The 23,231-nt window shown below is 40.4% G+C and overlaps 1 protein-coding gene across 14 annotated transcripts in view; it reads left to right on the top strand.

Annotated features, from left to right (window-relative positions):
* Positions 1-23,231, top strand: part of mark3a (MAP/microtubule affinity-regulating kinase 3a) — a 74,402-nt gene that overhangs the window by 1,988 nt on the left and 49,183 nt on the right. For all 14 annotated transcript variants that reach the window (XM_008278238.1, XM_008278234.1, XM_008278246.1 and 11 more), the window contains exons 2-4: positions 6,695-6,877; positions 9,935-9,988; positions 22,017-22,065. In XM_008278238.1, coding sequence (XP_008276460.1) covers positions 6,695-6,877; positions 9,935-9,988; positions 22,017-22,065 — 286 coding nt within the window. The remainder of the gene's footprint in view (positions 1-6,694; positions 6,878-9,934; positions 9,989-22,016; positions 22,066-23,231) is intronic.

Here is a 23,231-nt window from a genome sequence, read left to right as displayed (position 1 = left end):
CCACCTGAATGTGATCATGACGCTGCGCAGAATATATGTTTTATCTAAAATGTGATCAGAGCAAATGGTTTGTTTTGAGTGAATGAGATATCACAATTTCAAGCTAAGATTTGGTTCATTTCCTCGACTGCCAGAAAGCTGATAATCCGTTTGGTTTTTTAGTATTTCTCCTATGTAGAGACCAGGCCTTGCTCTCCAACTCTGACACACTAGTCATGCTTCCATTACCTAAATTTATGTGATTTAAAGAAGTAATAATTAAAGAAAGTAGAAAAAATTAAAAGAAATTGCAAAACTGGAAATTACTTTCCCAAGTTTGTATACTCACTTGAGATGTCTATTTAAAGTTTTTTTTTTTTAATTGCATTTTCTAAAAAGAGTTAACAAGAGGTGGAGGCACATTTTCTCATTAAGTCCTGACCTGATGAACATTGAATTAACAAAACAGACCGTTACATCGACAGACAGCATAAATATGGCCGATACCAACTGACACACAAGAGTAAATATAAGTTTTCTAATTGGGAACAATTCCTGAAAACCTCTCTCCATTTTTGTTTTTCTTCTCTAATGTTTTATTGGTGGTTGGCAAACAACTGGTTTTGTTTGCAGCTTTTTTGAATTAGATTTATTAGTGCCATTCCACCACCTTCTGATGACACCACAGAGCCCAGTTTATTCAGTTAACGATCATTTTCATTGTGATGGAAAATGAGAAAACAGGAGAAGACGTTGATTAAGTGGCCATAGTAAGTGTTATTCATATAATCTGCTGATTGTTCCAGGAATTCCTTTTTCAGCCCAAGTGTTTTATTGAGTCTTGTGACAGAAAATCAAGAATAAGCCACTATGTTTACTCTCCAATGTGTTAACTACTGCTTGTGTAGCTGCTGGCTAAATTGCCGCACTGCTGCGAGTCATACTGTTTAAATTAGGCAGTTTTCACATATTAGATTCCAGCTCCATTCATCTCCATTTTGCTGCGTGTCTTCCATACATTCCTGTTTCTGTCCGCATCCCGTCTGTGTTGCTGCGAACACGTAATGTCTGCATGTGATATCATCTGAATCTCATGACTCATCATGGTAGCAGCAGAGAGTCAGCTGGAGATAAGAATTAACGCCGAACAAACACAGCACCGAGGGCGATAAGATGTGGGGAAATCTTATTGATCCCGTGGAAATTAGACTTTTCCACGAGCTCTTAATGTAAAGATTCAGCACCGAGAGGCTCAAAATCAGCAGCAACGAAAACCAAAAAATGTCGCTTGGAAATTTAGTGCTGCAATTACACGTTGATTTTAAAGTAAATTAATCAACAACTGGTGTGTTAATCAGTCATGTGTTGTTCACTCTGTTGTAGTTTGCTGCTTTTCTTTGTCTTCATGAAGCCACAGCGATTAATCAGTTAGCCGTCAACTATTATCTTACGCACCCACATAGCTGATTATTCGGTTTGAGTACATTTTCTCAAGAGCCTTTAAAAGTCTAAATTCTCTGATTTCAGCTTCGTAAATGTAAATATTTTCTGGTTTCTTTCATCCTCTGTGAAACTCAAAATCTTTGGGTTGTGGAAAGAACAAGACATTTTTCTTGTGAGACTTTATCGACGTATTCCAGCATTTTCCGAGACAATAACCAACAGATTAATCCCCAATGAACAGGACTGGTAGCTGCGGCCTTTGGTTCTAAATCACATTAAATCGAATATAATCGGATTTCAGATAGTTGTTCTCTCAAGCACTGATAGACATTTGTTGTTGTTTTCTTATAAGATGAAGATGATATGAATCAGATTGATTAAATAATTGTTAGCTGAAGATATAAATAAAATGAATATGAAGAATTAAAGGCTCTGGTGGCAAACGGAGCAATTCAAACCTCTGAACTCCAGATAGTTTCTGGACGTTTTTTTTTCTTTTGTCACGTGTTTCCTCGCTGCGGCCTCATTTTTCTGTGCAATATAAAATCCTGCCCCTCTATGGAAGAAGGAGAGGGAGCTCAGAATTGTTTTATAGAATTGATTTTATATAATAGCTCAATTTTTCTGCATTTAAGTTCAATTTCTTCAATTATTTCACAAAAGCTGCAAAAAAACCAAATCAACGTGTGCAGCATTTTTCCTCAGGTGTCACCAATTCTAGAAAAAAACATGTTTTTAACCGTGCTGCATTTACTTCATCGATGTTTTATTTTCCTCTTAAACCTTCAGATATGTTTCCATACTCATCTGTCTACTTTTTGCAAACACAGCCTGCAGCTCAGCCAAATACCGTAATTCCTGGACTATTGAGGCACCTGAATATAAGCCGCAGGTGTCCAGATATTTACACAGAAAGATTTTTTTAACCTTTAAGTTAAATACGTACCTTTAAAATACACTAATACGTAAATGCTTTTTTTCCTGTAACATGGCTGGTTAAGAAAATAAAACCTACCAGGCAAAGTCATTGATCGCTATCTTCATCTTCCTCCTGCGCTAAAACCACTAAAGTCGTCTTCTTCAGTGTCGTCAGGAGTTGAACAGCCTCAGAATTACTTCGTCACTTCCTCAGTCTGTCTTTCGTTGTCGCTCTCAATGTCACTTTGGTCTCGAGGCAAATTCATAAAAATGGTAAAAATCCATAAATTAGCCGCATCGTTGTTTAAGCCGCAGTGTTCAAAGCGTGTGAAAAAAGTAGCGGCTTATAGTCCGGAAATTACGGTAGTTGATGAATTTTGTCGAACGACTGTTGGTTGCAGCTCAGTCACTGTTGGCTTCACAGTTACGCAGAGGGCTCACTATTTTTTGTTTCTTGAATTTTGACGAAATATCCCGATTTTTAAACTTATTGTGGGTCAGTTTTCTCAGTGCAGCATGATCAGTTCATAGACTTTGAGGAATTAGAAAATCTGAAGCTTCTGTTTGTGTCTGGCTCTGATGAACGGTGACATTTTGTTGTTTTTTTTTCATTATTTTTTTTTTACAAACAACATGCCAGGCTGAGTCAGTCACGACTTCTCAGTTGCACTTTGTTGCCCAGAATTGTTTTTTTTTTTGGAGTCTTTTACAGAATCAGGTGAATTATTTCTGGTGAGTTTTTAGTTGAGACATGTAGAATGAAGTGATTTTGATGAAATCACAAAAACTTTTTGTTAATTTTATTGAGGACAGTCTAATGCCACAGATGACAGATTCAAGAAGCATCGGAAAGCCGCTTTTTTCTTCTGTTTTTCCAGTTTCTGGCTCTGATAAATGGTGTTATTTTGGCTTTTATAAACGACATGAGTCATTGTCGAAGCTTCACATTTGCGCAGGAAGCACAGATTTTTATTATTATTTGTACAGAATCAGTGGCAAGTGCTTCATTTTTGGTACATTTTCAAGTGAGACCTGTAAGGTAATGCGATTTGGCTGAAGTATCACCATTTCAAGCTTGGATTTGGATGATTTTCCCAACAAAACCGCACACAGCAGATGATAAATCCAAGAACCATCAGAAAGCTGGAAATCCCTAGATTCTTTTTTCTGTTTTTAAAGTGTCTGGGTGGGGTGAATGGTCCCATTACGGGAGGGTTTCAGTGGGGTAACAATAGAGAAACACTTTGTTAAAGGCAACACGTCCTCTGACGCTCCTCCCCTCGCGACTCGCCACCACCTCTGTCCACCGGCTGTAGGTAAAGAAACACACCCACCGTCTGAGGGCTTTTATTTTGAGAAGACCGCGTCTGGTTTCCGTTCTGGTTTCGTCTGCTGCAGCCGGCTTGACTCGGCTCAACGCTCCCCCCCTCCTGCCTCCGACTCTCTCTGTGGCTATCGGGGCTCTGAGTTGGGAAAATCTGGTGTTGTGGGAACCTCTATGGGCATCATCAGCGGGGCGAAGCGTTTTCCTGCTCAAACATGACGGGCTCGCAGGCAGCCAGGAGACACCGCAGCTTTGTGAGTAACCACTGAGAAGGAAAGGAGTCGAATTAAGCCGGCAGATTTATTTATTTTTTACTTGTTACAGGAAGTTGCCAGCTGGGAAAAAAAAAAATGGAAATGGTGGTCTTTTAAGAAATGATTCTGTGTGCAGAGTAGGAACAAAAACTGCATCCTAATGTTCCTGCAGGCGCTGCTGCTGCTTCTTCTTCTTTTTTTTTTTGTATTCAACAGTGACCTTATCCTAGTTGGTGGTATTTTTATCTCCGCTGCTATCACTGAAGAAGTCCTAAAATATTCCTGTAGTGACTTAAAGTGTGCCTGCGCTGCTTAGCGGGGACGAAAGTGACCTTATTGCGGTTTTCGTAACTACTCTGAATATTCTCGCTGCGATCTTTAAACTCTGCAGCGTTAATTTATTGTGACCTTGTCCTACCTTGGTAATCAGGGTGATAATTATGCGGCAGGAAGTTGATTTACGATCCGTGTGGTGATAAAATAAAGTAGGTTATGTTTGACTTCTATATAAAATTCTGGGTCTGCGTGAAAGTCGATACTGCGGTTGTTAATTTCCCCACTTCATCACTGTCCTGCTCATTGTCTGCAGGGCCAATGGGGTCAGTTTGGTCGGGGATGGGCAGAGCCGGGCGGGGCGGAGTGCACTGCCACTTTTAATGAGGTATCAGTCGATACCGAGGCCACACCGGGTATCTGTCAGAGAGGGGTTTTTGTTGTTGTTGGGACGCGGAGGGGTGCTTTTTGATTCCAACACCCGAAAAAATCAATGGCTCCATTGGCCGTGCCGTCAGAGTTGTGCAACACAAAATCCCACCAGCGCTCTTGCGGTTTATGTTTGATCGAAAAATGCACAATTCGCTTGGTTTTCTGAGCAGTTTTGCCTCTAAATTTGTTCTGATGGCATCTTTTTGCAGCCTTGTGTGATTCTCTCAACCAAAATGCGCCAAAATTCCCGCGGACGTAGCAGTAAACAGGATTTTGTTGGCCAGTACAAAATTATGAAATTAAAGAGCAGATGTGATGTTTTCCTGCAACAAATCTGAGATCCTTAATGAGTCTTCGTGTTGTTTCAACTGTCAGAACAAGTAGCATCAAGATCTGTCCCTCTGTAAAGCCGCTCCACGGTTTCTAGCTCGTGTAATTGGGTATATGAGCCAGACTGCTGTTATGGATTGACCCTTTAACTTTCACTGATCTTTATTTGTTGCTCTGCTCTGCATCCTATTTTCAGGACATCACGCGATGTGCCGCTGGATTTTATTATATTTTCTCTGCATGTTTTGTATGTTGAGCGTAGAAACGGTGCAGTGAAGTGGTATTTTCAACACAGTTACAGGAAAATGGGTAAAAACTAATTCCTGTTCCAGCAGCTAGCGGTTGTTGGGCAGCTGTTCAAAGCAGGACAAGAGAGCGTGGAAGACCAGAGCAACAAATATCTAACCAGCCAATAACACGACCTAAAGTTCAGCTCAGGCTCCGGCTTTTCAACCTGGTCACATCTTTTCAGTTACATAGTCGGTGACGTGTGCGGTGACCTCGATTATGATGTGGACGCCGGCTACGAGACGCGTCTGGGTGGGATAATTAAAGCAGCTTTTCAATCTGAAATCATCTGAATGTACATCAATAAGCAGCAGGAAGTGTTTCTACATACATTCTTTATGACTTTATTTATGGTTTAACATGAGACATTGGAAGCAGTAAGTTTTCTTTCAGGCTGCTGCAAAGAAAACACCCAGAATACACATTTTAGTGCCTGCGTCTGTAGGCTTTAGTCACAATACTTTCTTAACAAATCTCCACTTCAGCAGCACTTTATATACGCCAAACTTTCCCATTTTTATTCCAATCTATGTTCTGACACTTTTTGCTGAGAGGTTTGTTCATTTATCTTTATACACAGAACATTTTATTCATAAAAACACTGCGAAACAGGACGATTTCTGTTTCTATTAACAGTATTTTGTGATTCCGAGATTGATTAAAAAAAAACAAAACTGTACCCAGTGGTATGGTTTCTCCTCTGGACATGTATGCAAGTGAAGCCATTTTTACTATATATAATAAAAATACAGAATTTAGACGAACATGTGAAAGTCTTTGCCTGATAAGTGATCAACTGGGAGCATTTCCTGGTGATCGTTTTTTAAATGCAGCGTCTCTTAAAGTCATGGAAATGTTAACTTGATTATTTAATTTTGAGCAGATGTGATTAGTCTGACCTCAGAAAATTAATCTGATATTTGAGAATAGATGACTAATTTAAGTGTTTTTCATTCCTAGAAGCCAAAACGAACTTGTTCCAGTCTCAGAAATGGGCTGATTTTAAAGTTTCATATAATTAGTAAACTGGTTGTCTTTGGGTTTTGATGATGTTGTCTTGCACTGTGCAAACTTGTGACGGGTATTTGTCTCTGTTGTCTGATATTTAATAGAACAAAAGTTAAGAAGTTACTCAATAAGTATTTGCTAGTCCACAATGTTGTCCTTTAAAATTGCAGAAACCGCCTGCAGTCATCTCCTCTCTCCTCGGTTTTTAGACTCTTGCAGGATAAAGCTGCACTGAGTCTATCAGCCATCTGTGGCCGGTGGAAGAAAAGCTCACTTTCTTTGTGTGAATGCACAACTATAAATATCAGTAGTGTTTTTTCCTGCGGAGCCTGAGTGGATACGTCACGGCGGGTCAACATGAGTCACCGCTGATACATGTTCATGTTCCACATTAACGGCGCTTCAACAGCCGGCCTGACGGTTTTCTGTGTCTCTCTCCCCGCAGCACACGTCTCACAGCAATGGACGTCAGGAGATCAGCTCGCGCTCGGCTCGGACCGGCGTCCGATCCCGCAGCTCTGAGGAGCCGCAGCAGCCCCACGTCGGCAACTACCGACTGCTCAAAACCATCGGCAAGGGCAACTTCGCCAAGGTCAAACTGGCCCGGCACATCCTCACCGGCAGAGAGGTGAGATCTCGGCGTGGTTTTACTCTGAACATAACCATCTTTACATCTTTGAGTTGAAGTGTCCGGCACAAAACTATACCGGATTCTTTGTTTGAAATATGACATAAAGGCCACAGCTATCAGATGTTCTACTGCGGTGTAGGGCTGCTGCACTGTTTTATCTAAAGATGATTTAACACTTGACACCATTAAACCTCACACAAGCTGATATCATGGTGCCCCTCTACAGTAAGAGGGTCAGCTCATCTACAATGCCTGAGGTGTGTCTAATCTAGGAAAACAGTGTTAGATGTTGGCAGATGCTGTTTATTTAATGGCTCGGATCGGATTGGCAGAAACATCTCGATGGGGACATATGGTCCACAACGTCCCCGTGGTTTTGAAATTCTAGAAACAGTCGGTGGAGTAAAACGTGCCGGATGTCAGTACAGTAGCAGCATCTCAGGCGTCAACCACTCCCTTCACTTTTACGTACAAACAGGAAGGTGGTGTACAGGAGACACAACAAACAATAATCCAGCTGCATACATCAGCCCCCGCTAGCATCGTAAAATGGCTGTACGTAAAGTCAACTCAAGTGAAGTTATCTTCACTTCCCCTGTCGCTTCTCCTCTACCAGTGCGTCCCTATACAAGTAAACTGCACTCCGTTAGGTTCTGAAGGTCATGTCATTTCAGAATAAACATGATTAGTCACCTGTGACATGGTGGGAAAGTCTAAAAGAGGTGAGTGGAGACATAAACCAGAAACCAGACTTCCTGCTGCAAGACTAGGATTCATCAGTCTTCGCTTGTTGGTCAGTTTTGTTTTTTCACTTGTTTTCTGGTTCAGCTTAGGCACCAGAACTACGTGGTTAGGGTTAGGAAAGTATCTGGCCACGTTAGGCTCTTTAATATGTTGGAAGCTTGGTTAAGCTTACGGTTTAAATGACTTGGTTAGCTTTAGGTTTAGTTTGGTTTAGTTTGAAATACGAGCCTTTCACTGCATGTTTAAAACAGTAGAAGACATGGCAGGAATACGTTGTTTAGAAGTATATCTGTCCTAAATTACAAATGTAACCTGGTAAGAAAGAATAAATTTAAAACCCTTTTTATTGACTTTAGAGGCAAAATGTTTGGGTTTTTTTGGGTGCCTTTTCTCTTTTAGGTAAAAAAAAAAATCTGCTTTCACTTTTATGTTGCTTCTGTACAAATCTGCATTAAAATAATCGTCACCTGAATTCCTCCTAGATGCCAAATATAGATAAAATAGTTTCCAATACACCTCACATGTGAACATCTGCTCAACCATAGACGCTCCTGATGTTCCCTGAACGCCTCACCTGCAGCCCACCGTAGATGTTCACTAGTCGGCTGTGCACAGAGAAGCTTCTAGTCTCCATCAGTTCTGCAGCGTGCAAACTCAGACAGCTCTTTACCAAGAAAATTAAATAAGGTGTTGGGATATCAGATTTATCCCAAATTAAAATCAAGTGAGTTTACATTCATAGGATGTTTTTTTTTTTGCACTCGATCACGTTAATTTAATTGTTAAATTCAATCCACTCAGTCAGATCTTCAGTTTTTCTGCTCCTGTCCTTTTCTGTGCACACGTCCAGCCTGACCGTTAACCAGCTATGAGTGTTGTAATTAAGTTAAACAACAAAACCCACATCTATCTGATTTGTAGATTAGTCAAAAAGGAAAAAGAAGAACAAAGCAGCAAAAAAAAAAAAAAAAAGGCTGTAGCACAGTGTGTTTGAGTTTGTTTGCCTTACTTGACATCACAAGTGTCACCTAACATAAACTGTAAATTCTAATAACTGACTGTGTGTAACATACATTCTTAAATATTTTAATGTTTTCTATCACAAAGCATCTACAGAATGAAAGAATAAAGTACTACAGGTCAATTACCGACTTAAAAAATGTTAACATTGGTCCAAAAAGAGAGAGTTTGGGAGGTTGTTGGCAGAAAGTCTTGTTGGGTAAAACTGTAATGTGGTATCTCTTTAAGTATTAATTAGGGATGCACGATTTATCGGCGACCACATCGGTATTGGCCGATATTAGTGTTTTTTCCCATATATCGGTATCGGTCCGATGAACAAATTTAGCCGATGATTGTCAAACATCAGCGCCTTCGTCTCTACGTGTGATATCGCTGCTATTTCACAGATGTTTGTACTTAAATGGTCCTGGACTTGAATATGTTTAAATATGTTTTACTTTTGTTCCGTAATAAAGAAGACTGTCTTATTTGGGCTTCTTTTGAATCGTTTTCCCACAGTGCTTACTTATGCTCTGTTTTTGGTGTGAACAAAAATAGAATATTGACATCGGTAATATCGATTATCGGCGATATCAGAAATCTTAATATCGGTATCGGCCAGAAATTTTAATATCGTGCATCACTAACGTTAATGTTTTCTGGGCAAAAATGTTGCAGCGACAGTTGAGAGTCTGGGCTGTTGGAAGATGACAGGTTGGTCCAAAAGCCTCTATAACTGAAGTCAGTTTTAAGTTTTTCGACTCAGAGGGTTAAATGTGTTCATAGGTAAGTATGGTATCAACAAAAAGGTGTTGTTTAGGTTTCTGTGCCAAGTTTCTGAGTGGAAGATGTGGGACCGTTGGAGTGGCAGCAGCTCCATACACCAACGGATCCACCGCTCTGGATCTCGTTGGCACTAATGGTTGTTTTCAGGGCAAAGCCGACGCCGTTGCTGCTGCTGAGCGTTTGATTTGTTCATAATTGATGAGCAGAAAGAGCAAACCTCGTCTTCACACGGCCGCCGACATTTAAGGAAGCGATGCTGCTCTTTTCCCCTCAATCCCCTCCTGATTCTCTTAACTATTCTGCACTTTGCATCCAGCCGTAGCTTTAACTCGAGGAGGCTGTCGAAGCCGTCGTCTCGCTCTCTCTCACGCGGTGGCTTATTTTAAGTTTTCCCTGTTGGAAAAACACACATTTGGTTTCGTTTTCTTTCTGTCGAGTTGTTGTCTTTTTTTGCCACTTCCTCTCTGCTGTTATGTCCCACTTAGCTCAGTTTCGATTCTGTTTTTTTTTCTCTCTCCACAGGTGGCAATTAAGATAATAGACAAGACGCAGCTGAACCCAAACAGCCTTCAGAAGGTAATTTACCCCCCCACTCGCCTCTCTCTCTCTCTCTCTCTCTCTCTCTCTCTCTCTACTGTCTCTCTGTGGCAGAATTCATTTACTAATTCATGAAGCACAACAGATTGAGTATTAATTGTGTAAATGGGAAGCGGGGCATGCTGGGACGGAGCATGTGTTGTGCATACAGCTTCCTGGGGTGAATGGAGAGCTTCCATTAGGAAGATGATTCAGCTCCGTGTTTACTGTTCAGCTTTTCAAACCCGAGGCCTTAAAAGGAGATCGTGTCCATGTTTTATTAAGCGAATTCAGAGAAGAAGCAGGGAAATTTAAGTGTTCTGGACACTTTTTAACCTCTTGAACTCATTTTCTGGGCATTTTTCGCTCCATTTTTCCTCACTGTGGATCATTTATCACTGCAGTATGAAGTCCTGCACCTCTATGGAAACAGGAAGGAGGAGATGGAACTCAGAATTGTGCACTAAAACAAAATCGCAGTGCCCTAAATCATTTAAAAAAAGAAACTATGGAAGTTCATTGATTATGTATTTTAGAAAAACTGAAAACAAAAAAAGTGACTCTACACACTTCTTGTGTTTTTATTAACTTCCATAATTGCTTTTTTTGCTTTTTGTAAACACTGCCTGCAGTTCAGCCAAAAAGTTGTTGAATTTTTGTCACGTGACTGTTGGACACAGCTGACTTGTGAATGGCTTCATGGTTTCACAGAGGAGCACTGAATTTTTTGTTTTTTTACAGAATCCAATTACAGCAAACGATTTATTTTCTGCGAATATTTAAATAAGGAATGTAGAATAAAGTGATTTCAAGCTTAAATTTAGTTCATTTTCCCAACTTAACAGACGAGCAGTTCAAAGACCGACGATTCTTTCTGTATTTGCAGTTTGTTTCTTTGATAAGCTGTTTTTGTAACACACACAAGCCTGACTGTGTGTTTTAGGGTTCAGAAGGTTAAACAAATTCAGAGAGGAAGCAGTAAATCCAAGTGTTTAGCAGCTTTTACAGGACTGAAAAGATTTAGGTTTGTTCCACTTAAAGGCCTTTAACCTGACATTGTCTTTAAAGGTGTTTTTAGATTTATTAATCCTGTAACTGATTTGCTTTTGGCTTCACAGTTATGTTAAGGAACATAGAATTCTTTGGCAAATTATTAAACAAGACATGTTGAATTAGCGATTTCAAGCCGAGAATGTCGATTCTTTCCGGTTTTCCAGTTTCTAATTCTAATAAATGCTGTAATTTTAGCGATTTCTGATTTCTCTCAAACTTCCTGGTAGGTTCTGGGGTTCAGAAGGTTAAACAAATTCAGAGAGGAAGCAGTAAATCCAAGTATTTAGCAGCTTTTAAAGGACTTACAGGATTTTGGTTTGTTCCAATTAAAGGCCTTTTACCTGACATTGTCTTTAAAGGTGTTTTTGTGACGATTTTTTTGTTCCTTACAGAGTTTATTTAGCTCATAATGCTAATTTTTGTCAAATTATTAAATGAGACAGGTGGAATTAAGTGGTTTCAAGCTTGGTTTTCCAGTTTCTAATTCTGATAAATGCTGTGATTTCTCTCAAACTTGCTGGTGGGTTCTGGGGTTCAGAAGTTTAAGCAAATTCAGAAAAGCAGCTGTTTTTTGGGCACTTTTTTTTTTTTTTTAAGGCTCACAAGATGTAAATGTGTCCCAATCGAAGGCCTCTTTACTGGAAACTCTCTTTAAAGGTGTCTCTCTCTGTCTTTCTCTGCATTTCTTCGGCTCTTTCTGCTCGGTTGTCTCGCAGCTGGGAGTGACCCGCCTGCTTTTTGTTTTCCTCGTTAAATCAACCGAATCAGGAAGCGGCTTTTGCTTTTAAAATGCTAATTTTTTTTTTTTTGCCGGCTGAGAGTGAATGCTCCTTTGGCCCTGCTCGCTGAATAGCAGTTTCACTTTGCAGTTTGAAGTCAGCGAGTTGAGAACGAGCTGCCCTTAACGCTCTCTTCTGCTCGCCTGTGCGCTCATTAGCAAGTTCGATGCGCGTGTGGTTGTTTTGATCTGTCTCTCGGCCTGGAAGTGGGTTTTTTTTGGGGAGGGGGGTGGAAGTCGGAGCGATATCGACTGTGCAGCTCCGGAGGCTTTTTCTGCTCGTCGGACGGATAAAAGTTGACGAGCGTTTCGGTGGCGGCGGCTGGTGACGGTGACGGCGTTGGCCCCCAGTCGCTCGGCTCCTCTCAGCGGTCGGCCAGTGGTTTTCCATCAGTTTTTCCAAAGCTCCATTGATTCTGGCCTTTGTATCTCAGAGGCCCGGGCCCTTTGGCGTTGGCGGTGACACTACGTTGACAGAAAAGCACTGAGTCATGACAGCGCCGTTCACAGAAACACAAAGCGCCGGGCTTTTGTTGGCAATCCTTGTTGTTTTTAGGTGACTGCTTTGTCAGAGTCAAGGAGAGAAAAAAAACCTCTCTTTTTAAGGTGTTTGTCAGGTTATTTTTCCTGCCGTTCCACGAGGGATTCAGATCTCTTCTAATGTTTATTTTAAGGAGCTGGAACAAGCTGGAAATAAAGAAACCGCATTTAAATCACTTTTCCTGATTGACACATTAAATGCTTCCGTTCCTGTCACACATTTCTATTTATAGGTGAACTTTCTGGGCTTTTATTTTTTTTCCTTTTTCGGTTGATGAGTTGGAGATTCAGAGCTGAAGGAAATCCTGACATGGATTAGATGAGCAGCTCAATAGTTGGCCTTAATCCTGCAGGTTTCGCATCCACCGGGGTCGCTCAGAATAACCCTCCACGCTGTTCCTGGGCGCTTTTATTTGCTCCCGTCACATTTGAACTCTATCTGATCAATCTATGAAAACCACACATCCATGAAGGAGGAGAGAGAACTTGATGGTGTCTTTTATGCAGACACAATACCGTAAATCATAAAAAAGGAAAAAAGCACCGACATGTACAACATTTTTCCAACACTGGTATAAAATAGTTGCTCCTATGCTGTGGATAGGCTATTTGATGAAGCCTATTTACCTTCTTACAGCTTCTACAAACCCACTTCTGTGCACATGAACTGTAGAAATGTGTTTCACCATGCAGAATGTATCGCGCACCAGTTTTAAAGCCATGCTGCATTTATTTTGCTGATCAGGTGTGTTTTCAGTCTTTCTGAATCATGCCTGCTCTTGTCTCTTGCGTGTAAACACAGTTCAACTAAAAAGTCTCAGAATTTTCATCACGTGATCGTCGCTTGAGGCCGAGTCATTCGTGGCTTTTCAGTTGCGCAGAGAAGCGCAGAATTTTTTCTCTTTCACAGAATCTGGCAAAGGAAACAAGCTGTGTAAAATGAAGTGATTTTGATGAAATATTACAATTTTAAGCTCAGATTTGATTGTATATCCTGATGGAACTGAGCATGTGTCGTTCAAGGAAAGTCGGAAAGTTGAAAATGTGACAATTCCAATGTTTTTGTCTCGTTTTATCATTCGGAGGAAATCCCTTGAAAATCCACTGGTGGGTTTTGAGGTCCAGAGGGTTAAAGGAGCAGTTTAAGTTTTACCTTAAGAGGAAACCAGGACCGCTTCTTGTATGTCTGGTGACACCACGGAGGAGATCTCATTCTGTCCAGAGTTCTTCCTCTTTGACGGGACTTTGGTTTTCGTGTGGATTCTTTAATCAGTTCCTGGTAGCTGCTGCTTGGCTACGCTAGCTGTTTCCCTCCTGCTTCCACTCTCCCAGATAAGATAAACTCACTGTTGTAGCTTCTGTCTTGGCGGGGGCATGTTTTTTTTTCTTTTTTTCTTTTTCTTTTTTTTTTTTTTTTACAGACGTGAGGTCAGTTTATTTTACATCGCTTCTCGTAATTCGTGATAATAAAAGCTTATCTGCTTATTTGTCAAAACGTCAAACTGCTTCCGTTATAATCGGCCACAAATCGGATTCATGCCGGGATTCCTTCTAATGCCTTTAAATCACATAAATAACAGTTAAAATGCGTCACGGAGTCACATAATACACATTTAGAGCACCAAACATGTACTAATTTACTAAAAATAGCCCACTACAAATGCGCTCATTCCTCCTGTTTGCTATAAGCTACAATTAGCTGCTGTTTAAGAAAATTACCAAACCGTTTTTGAAATTGTACTATATATTTGAGAGCTGTTTATCCTGAGAAAATCATAGAAAAACGCTTTAAAACGGTGTAACAGCTGACTGAATGTCACCCGTGTTTGTGCATAGATGCTGTGTTCAGGTTCAGCTGGGTTTTTTGCGTACTTCTCTGCCTCTTACCTCAGAGCCGGTGCTGCTGAAACCTGCATCAGAGCCAGCACCGCTGCGTCCTGACCTCTTATGTAACTGGAAGAATTGGCGAGCGGCTGATAGCGGGGGATATCTCTCGTCTCCGAAGCCTAAATGTTTATTTTCGGCCTCTGTTCTTAATAGTTTGGCGGAGCTGAGTCGACGCTCACATCTGTCACCGGCTCCTGGCAAAAACACTTCCCGTTCTGTCCCGGTTCGACCCGCGGAGACGGTTCCGTTGCCGCCGCGGTCGAAGGTCAGGGAGGGAGGCCGGCACAGTCGGAGCTTCTGATTAAATGTAAACAGTGAAAAAGGCAAAAGTTTACGGTCTGGGCCGACCTCCGCTTTCTGCGCTGAGGTTTCATGTGTTTTTTTTTTCCTGCTTCATTTATAGCACCTCCTCTCAACTTGGAGGAAGAAACTGTGCAGTGCGTCACACAAACCTTCAATCAAACAGAAAAGAGCTATTTTTGCCAGCAGCTCGTCTCTTGTTTTTTTTTTTTATTTTGTGAGAACGGTGTAAGTGTTAAGTTCTTACAGTTGGCTCTGCAGCTGCTGTTGAGTATTTTTTTTTTCTTGATTGTTTCTTCTATCTTCTTCTGATTTACATTTTTAACCAAAGATCTCCTTAAATTAAATCGCAGTAATGATATACTGCAGCTCTTATGGTTATTTTAACTGCACTTTTCATACCTTCTTTACCTTCTTTGCCTTTTAAAGATAATTCAAATTCAACTCCAACATTCGTGGTTCATACAATAAATTATACAGTTATGAAGGAGCAACTGAACTCCTGCATTTATGGGATATTTCAAGGAATATATAATTAGAGAAATTATTTTTATTGTTGGCTTTTTTTTTGCAATTGTTTTCTTGATTAATCTGTCAATTGCTTGGGGTATAAAAAAATCTGAAAATGGCAAAAAAAATTGTCCACCAGTGTCGAGTTATGAGGCTGCAGTCACAAGATTTACTGTTTAACTCCTAGTAAATTACTTTAATTATCGAAATAGTTCATTTGATAGCTGGCTCTTCAGTGACTGGTTGTGGCTTGAGTTGGCGATGAAGTTTTAGTTCATGTTGATTCGGCTCAATTTAAACAATAGTTTTACAGTTTGTACGTTTTGTAAAGCTACGTTTAAAGCAACACCAGAGCTGTGTAACGTGTTCTTATGTACATTTTGACGTATTGCTGTAGAAAAAGTTTCTAGAAACAGCTACATTTGATTAAATGTCTTCAACTTTGCAAAGAAGTTTTTCCCAGAAACTTCTTCTATTCCTGAAGACGTCTCTTGTAGATAAATAAAGTTGTTTGTTTCTTCTTCTTGCTAACTAACTGCTTTAATTTCTGCCTGTTTCTACTCTGGTTATTACAGCCATGCAGCCTGTAGCGCCACCTTTTCACAACACGACGACATGGACAAATAATTCACATTTCCTTGTTCAATGTTTCGCAAAAGTTTGCTTCAAATCCGCCTGACAATTAGACGGAAACACAGCGAGTGTTTTTAAAATGTTGGAAGTGTTTCGGAAGGTTTTAGGAAGATCACTGTGTAGCCAAAACAGTTAGCGGTTCTTACTGTCATGGATGGACTGCTGAACGAGCATTTTGTTCCCTACAGTAATACTGCATAGTTTTAGGTTTTAAAGCTGCTAACACTGTTAAAGAAACAACCTGAGAAGTTTCCTGTTCTATGCAGCCTTCAAGAAACACACGAATCCGTCTGCGTACAGTGAACGCAACGAGTTTTCCTCTTGTTTTTGACCATTTGATGAACAAATATGTCTATTGTGTTTAAGTAAATGAAACTCTAATTAAGGAAACTGCTTGTGATTTTCTCTTGGCGCTGGTTAAAGTCTCTGTGGGGAGGCAGCACAAAAATTCCTCCATACAGGAAAAAAAAAGGCGATTTCTCCTCACAACACAGACATTAAACCTGTAATTGGGGCTTTCTGAGCATTCGAGGTCTCGTATTAATGGCTGGCAGCTGCTGCGCTAAATTGATTTGGGCTCGAGGAAATTCAAGAAGTCGAAGAAGAAGTGCTTTAAACTTGTTGTGATAGAGCAGTTAATTTAAACCAGAGCGTCTCTTCCCTCGGGTCGATCCGTCCAGATGAGAGCAATAAGGAGGAGCTGAGCTGAGATGAACCCAAAAAAACCCCCGTGTTTTAGTGCGAAACGTGCTCCGACATCCATCGCTGGCGCTGCAGAGGCTGTAATCTGATTTGCTGTGACTCACCTCCAACTAGGTGGGATGAAAGTTTACAGAAGAACAGCAGTAAATGATCTAATGGCGAGCCCACGGGACGGTGTTTACAAGCCGCAGATCTCTTGTAATCGAGGGAGGCTGAACCCGAACAGGACGGGGAGTTTTCCCTCCAAGAGCTGACGAAAGGTGTGACTTCACCCTCAAACTGTGTGTCATGCGGCCTAAAGGTGCCCCGTATCGATCACAAGGCCCGGTTGCGTAACGAGAGCAGCTGTTCATCATTGCGGTAGCATGACTGGACCGACTGCAGGTTTCTGTCCTCGACCTAATGGCGGTATTATGCGGTGATTCACCCCCTCGTCTTGCCTCTCTCGCGTGTTTTTCCACTAATTCTGTTTACTGCATAACATACCTGACAAAGTGCTCCCATACACTGGCTGGAGTGTTGTTTCCCAACCCGCCCAGGTGTCAGGAGGCTGCTATGTAGGACACTCGGGCTGCGACAAAAACTTCACGCAAGGAAACAAATTGAGCGAGAATTTAGAGCTTCTCTCGAGTAAGCAGAGGAGATGAAGGTCCTCCCTGTGAGCAGCAGCAGCGAGGAGGTTTCCGCTGTCACACAGAGAAACCAGCGCAGATTTATTCCCCTGTACTTTCTGGGAGCTCAGGAGAGTATTTTCAGGATAATGATGGGCAGAGCGGGATCACGGCGCAGCGTAATGACAGTCCAGAGCTGCTCTTCCTCGTGTCCTCCACCTCTTCGTCAGCAGCCAGACTCGCCCAGCCTCGCTCTGTTAGCTTCATGATTAACCCTTCAGCCGTCTCTTAAACCGGCGGTGATTTATTACCTCGGTGCGTCCCACAGCCGCCGCCGCTCGCTGCACAATCTGGGTGTTTAAATTACAAGTTTTGAAGTCGCGCGAGCTCCATTGACTTTGACAGTTTTATTTTTGTTTTTCGATAGAGAGAGGTGACGTCCCTGTTAGCAGAAAATAGAACGCGTCCCTTCTGAAGTCTTCTGCAGAAACAAATCTGAACCTCTGAACATCTGATCCAGTTGGTTTCATGTTTTCCGATCAGTTTTGGATTTTATTTCTCTAAATATCTACTTAAAGTGTTAAATTCTCATCAGTCATGTCTTCACGTCGTATTTTGTCTGATCTGGAGTGAAAACCTGAAGCTCCTAATATCCAGTTTAGAGACGTTAATGAATAATTGTTTACGAATTAAAGACATATTTATTGGTTTTAATCCTGAGAGCAGGCGGTGTTAAAAGTCAACAGTCTCCTGCAGGTTTCAGTCTTTACAGAAAGTTCTAGAAACACACAGATTTGTCACAATGTTGTCAGACACGTACATCAGTTTGTACAGTCTCCAGTAGTTTTATTTTGAAAGGGCAGCCTATTAACATACATTACAATGAGACAATCTGTGCTTTCTGTTGGTTATAACCTCCATTTTACAAAAAAATTCCTGTAAATCAGCATCGTAGGAGTTGGTTGCAGTATAGAAATCAGCTGTCGTTGTCAAACAGAGCAAATAAAGATGCTTTAATTCTGGTGTTTCCCCTTCAGAACTAAATAATTGGGACATTTATCAAGTTTATATACAGCTTTGAAAGAGAGCTAGTGGGTAGCAAGGTTTGTTAGATAGTACAAGTGTTAAAAAAATAAAATAAATCAGTAAAAAATGGTGACAATTTTGCAGGCAAAGACTTTGAACATGGTCTTTGCTGCTGTATATAAACCATGTGAGCCGACCGGTCTGTCTCATAAATATCTTACAAACAGGTTAAAGAAGAGGAGCAAGTTTCCTACCAGGAAGTTTCATCCTCTCAAGGATATTTAAAGAAGGTTTTCCGCATGATTTAACATTTTTTGAAGAGACTTCATTGTAATTAAAGCTGCGTTCAATTATGACAAAACCTCTGCAGTAGATGTTTGTGCTGATACAGTCCAGAACGCTGGGCCTTGGACTCTTTTTGGACTCTTTGACCTCTCAGGGACATGCACACCTGCCTGAAAGTGGAAAAACCAGCTCTGGTGGGTCTGAGCGAGGCTTTAAGCAACGCGTTTCTCTGCACATTTTTACACAGACTTGTGTAACTGCGTGTTGGTGCAGCTCAGAACTATTCTGGATGTGAAAACAACACCCGCTGTTGGTCACCATCTGCCTGCCTCTCACACAGACACCAGCAGCTTCAGGACAGAAGGCTTCGTCGGGGCGTCCCGGCGGATCCCGGTTCGAGTCTGTCGCTGAACTTTGCTTTTCCATCGCTCGGATTTCCTCCTCACTTAATTCGCTCCCCGCCGAGGGAGCAGACGAAACCTCGGAGATAAATCATACAAATCCACTAATAAGCAGCAATTTATTATCCCAACAAGATGTTTAAAAGGCTGCTGGAACAACGAGTCAGAGGAGAGGTTAGAGATTATGACGGATTTCATAACTAATTCACATTTGCCATAACTGAAAATGTCCTGCAAGAGGATTTGGAATTTTATTTCAAGACTTGATTTTTTTGAGTTTTGGCATTTTATATTTATATATAATATTCAAAAAGAACAAGAGGGTATCAGAAGGATAAGCGAGTAAAAAGCACAAATAAATAAGAGTCTACTGCCTCAGCCAGATGTTTTAGCTGTATGGTTTGTCAAATAAAAAGCTGTTTATGATTTTTTTTAAAAAATTAAAATACCTGGCAGCAAGAGTCCCAGAAAAACTACAGTAAAACTATAGAATACTGGAACATTCGAAGACTGTAAAGTGCACTGGATATAAAGGTAAATCCCTGGAAAATAATTCGATTTTTAGCTAATTTAAATAAAAACACTTAAATAAAACACTTTGTAAAAGAACAAATTACTATTTGTAAAAATACTGATATTTTATGTCATTATTTACATTTTTCTTTTTACAGTCAACATTTAAATTTACTTTTTCTGATTTTACAAGTTATCTATGATTTCACAAAACAGGGAGAATAAAAAAAAAAGAGTATAGAGCGTTCTTTTCACCCTTTTTTTTTAAAAGTCCTTAACAAACATAATTGTTCTTTCAAATAACATAACTGTAAAATACAGGATTTTTTTTCCTGATTTAAATATGGTAAAAAATATTATAGCCTTTCAGTCAAATTTTGTTAAATAACAAATTCCCTTTCAGAAAAATTGAATTGGAAATGATTTATGGTTTTGGCCTGTTTTTTATTATTATTTTTATTTGTTTTGTTTGTTTGTTTGTTTGTTGTTGTTGTTTTTAAGGTTAACGTGTACATTTATTTATATATATATTTTTACGTGATTTTTACCAGTTATCTGTAATTTAACAAATCAGGATTTAAAAAAAAGATATTATTGAATTGTTTACAAAGCTACGGTTTTTAAAAACAAACAGTTTTTACAGTGTGTTTGATGAGCAGAAAATAAATTGATGGCATTAATAATCTACAAAGCAAAACGGTGAACAGTCAGAAGTTCAAGTTTTTGTCAGATATTCTTTGTCGGATGATTATTAACTAAAGTATGTGCGCTTGCTGACGGTTTCACAAACAGAATTAGTGATCGTAGGACACAGTTTACAGCTTTGGTTCCTGCTTCATAGATTTATTTATTAAACTGCTCCAGAACATTATAAATACTACAACGTGGGAAATCCCAAAGTTCTCAGTGATTCATTCAAAATGTTTCACAAACTTGACTCGTCACAAGTGATGCTATAAACCCGTCTGACGTAGTGCTGCTAAAACCACTCACCAGTGTTAATAATTGATTTAATGTTAACTGTTTGGGGTTATCTTCTGGCTCTGATGAGTTAAACGCAGCAGAAACGCTGCTCTTTCCTTCCTCACCTGTTTATCCGGTGGAAGGTATCCCTGTGTGTTCTGTGGCTGCTCAGCGCTGCGATTTGTTCGTCAGCATGTTACTCCCTCCTCATCAAAGATTGATGCCTCTCCGTATTTTTATGGAAGGGAAGAGAGCGAGGTGTAGTTAACGGCCGATCAATAATAAATAGCACTCAGTGCGTTTTATGCCTCCAACGGCGGAACACTAAAAAGCATTTTTGGCCGTTACAGATCTGCTGCTGTGGTCAGCCTGAATGCTGATGTGCAGCAGAGGCTCTTCCTATCAGCCCGATTCTGCACGTTTAACGTAATTCAGGTTCACTTTTAAACTCAATGCTGTAATTCCTGTTGTCGTGGGTTAGGGTTAGCGTGTCTGTGGCAAATGTTGTTGATGTTGGCGAGCACAGAAACCAGAGTTTAAAAGTCTCCTGTTATAAGCCTCTAAGAAAAAGAACAGCGCTAAGAGGAATCTCAGTGTGTGTTTCATCTACATATGTGAGCAGAACGGAAACATCAGATTAACGGTGAATCCTCACACACTCGGAGGTCTTAAATCTTCATTATTAATACGTCTGTGAAGCCTGAATTTAATTAAGAGTGCTTCTAAATGTTGAAATCATGGTTTAACCTGTGAGAAATTATCATTACATGTAGATTCTACACTCTTAATCGATTGTTTCTACACGCATATGTTTTCCTGTTTAAGGATTCCAACCAAACTGTACTTAAAAGCTTCCAATATTAGTGTTTGTGGGTTTTTTTTTTCTTTACACTTTTTCTTTTTTCTTTTTCTTACTTTCTTTTCCTGACAGATATTCTGATTTAGTTTGTTTCTGATGTTTTAAAGTCGAGCTACAGTTCAGCGTATACGTGGTAGATTTAAAACATGATGAAGAATTAACACGAAGTGCGATCAAAAGTGACTAAAACAGTTTAAATCCTGAAATCAGACACATTCATTCATTCATTCATTCATTTCATGGAATTTGCTGATCGCATTGTTTTAAATCACAGTCCTGATTTAAAACAAAGGCGTGCCGTTAACCACGTGGACTGTTATGTTTTCGTGAACTTAAACGTCACTTCCTCTCGTAGAGATGCACATTCACAGTTATCGATTTAAAATTGGTCACTAAGCTCTAATGTGCAGGTTCTGGTGCTAAATCTTCCTTGCTGAGCTCTTTTAAAAACCACAAACTAAGTGTTAAACACCAGATACCCTGATAAAACACTGAACCTGATCAGATTTGAGCAGATTTATCAAGTTTGATTAAATGAATATCATTTCCTTGTGACATTACATAAGTGCTGCTTTATTTAACTTTACATCGTGCTCATGGCGGCTGAATAAATTCAACTAGAAATACTTGTCAAAGCAACAGTTTCTCTGTAATTGTGCGAGTGCCTCCTTAATTTTGCGGCTGCATTTCGTCTTGAAGCAAAGCGACGAGTTCACACATGCACTGAAAAGACTCCAGAGAAATCCCACCGAGATCGTCGGAGTTCACACTGATTTCAGCACAAAGTGTGAAGACATGCAGGCACAGCGTTTATTGTTGTGGTTTTTACCTGCTGGAGGCAAATCGTTTGTGTTTTGTCACCTGGTTTGCGTCTCAGTTGGCTGTACGTGCTGTCCTGAGCTTCGACGTGAGCAAAATATTCCTTCCTCTCTAGTAAACACCACATTTTTCTGTTTTTCTCTTTCAGCTCTTCAGAGAAGTTAGAATAATGAAGATCTTGAATCATCCCAATATAGGTAAGTGGATATCACACAGAAACACAGAAAATGCTTCAGTTGGACACTGAAGTAGTTCACTGCACGTGTACATTCAGACATTTAGGAATATTGTTCTGCTGTTTGGTTTTAGTTCACACAGACAGCACAGGAGCTTTCTGAGTGAACTAAAAAAATCTAACAGTCCTGGCAATAATATAAAGGCTTTCTGGAAATACATCAGCCCTCTGAAGCACGAGGAACAATCGGGTTAGTCGAGGTCAAACCCTGCATTCTTGACATTTCATAAAAGGCCTGTCAGACGAGATCCCGTCCTGCACGTCACGCAGCCTCTACCGCCGGCCTCCGTAGGTAAACCACCAGTCTGAAGCTGGAGGCTCAGTCCTTCTACTTTGCTTTACGTATTAGAAGATGATCAGTAAACAAGAGAACAGATTTCCTGCAGCGAGCTCTGGCATCTCACGGCCGCCCGCGAGAGGAAACGCCAACAAACTCCAAACTACCGCAGCAGCAGCAGCAGCAGCAGGAAGCCGACATGACAGAAACCTCAGCTGTCAAACGTGACCGTGGCAGCAGCACAGAGATGAGGAGCAGCGTGATCGGGTTGCATTTAGGAGGAACAACACATGATTACTCTCATCATTGATGGTTCTGTTTTCTCAATAAATTGTTCCAAAAGATATCGGAAAATAGTGAAAACAGCCGGACACAGTTTCAACTTCAGAAAGATGGTTTCCTCCAAAACAGCACGAACAGTAAACATTTACAACGTGGTGAACAAAAGTACAAATAAAGACGCATTCTAGACAAATTACAGACATGGCAGAATTTTATTTTGGTAAATTAAAAACAAAAGATTTAAAGCAAAACGATTGGTAAATCGTATTTATTGCAGCAAAGTGTAGCGTATATCAACAACCTATGAACAACGCCAGCTTGTCTGGGCAAAAAAGTGTTTGTGAGATTAACATTTGTGGGAATTTACTTCAGATTTGTTTGTAGTTATCGCCTACATTCAGGTCCACGTCCATCTCCAGACACATCACTCTGCTTTGAGTTACTCATGAAGTCATTGATGCACAGTTTTGTTCATAACTTTGTCAATGTATATGTTAAAATCTATGAAATACAGTCTTTATCATCCATCCATCCATCCATCCATCCATCCATCCATCCATCCATCCATC

The sequence above is a fragment of the Stegastes partitus genome, unplaced genomic scaffold, assembly GCF_000690725.1.
Source record: "Stegastes partitus isolate 25-593 unplaced genomic scaffold, Stegastes_partitus-1.0.2 Scaffold119, whole genome shotgun sequence".
Taxonomy (NCBI): domain Eukaryota; kingdom Metazoa; phylum Chordata; class Actinopteri; family Pomacentridae; genus Stegastes; species Stegastes partitus.
Note: the sequence above shows the minus strand (reverse complement) of the source record. Positions and strands in the feature narration are given on the sequence as shown.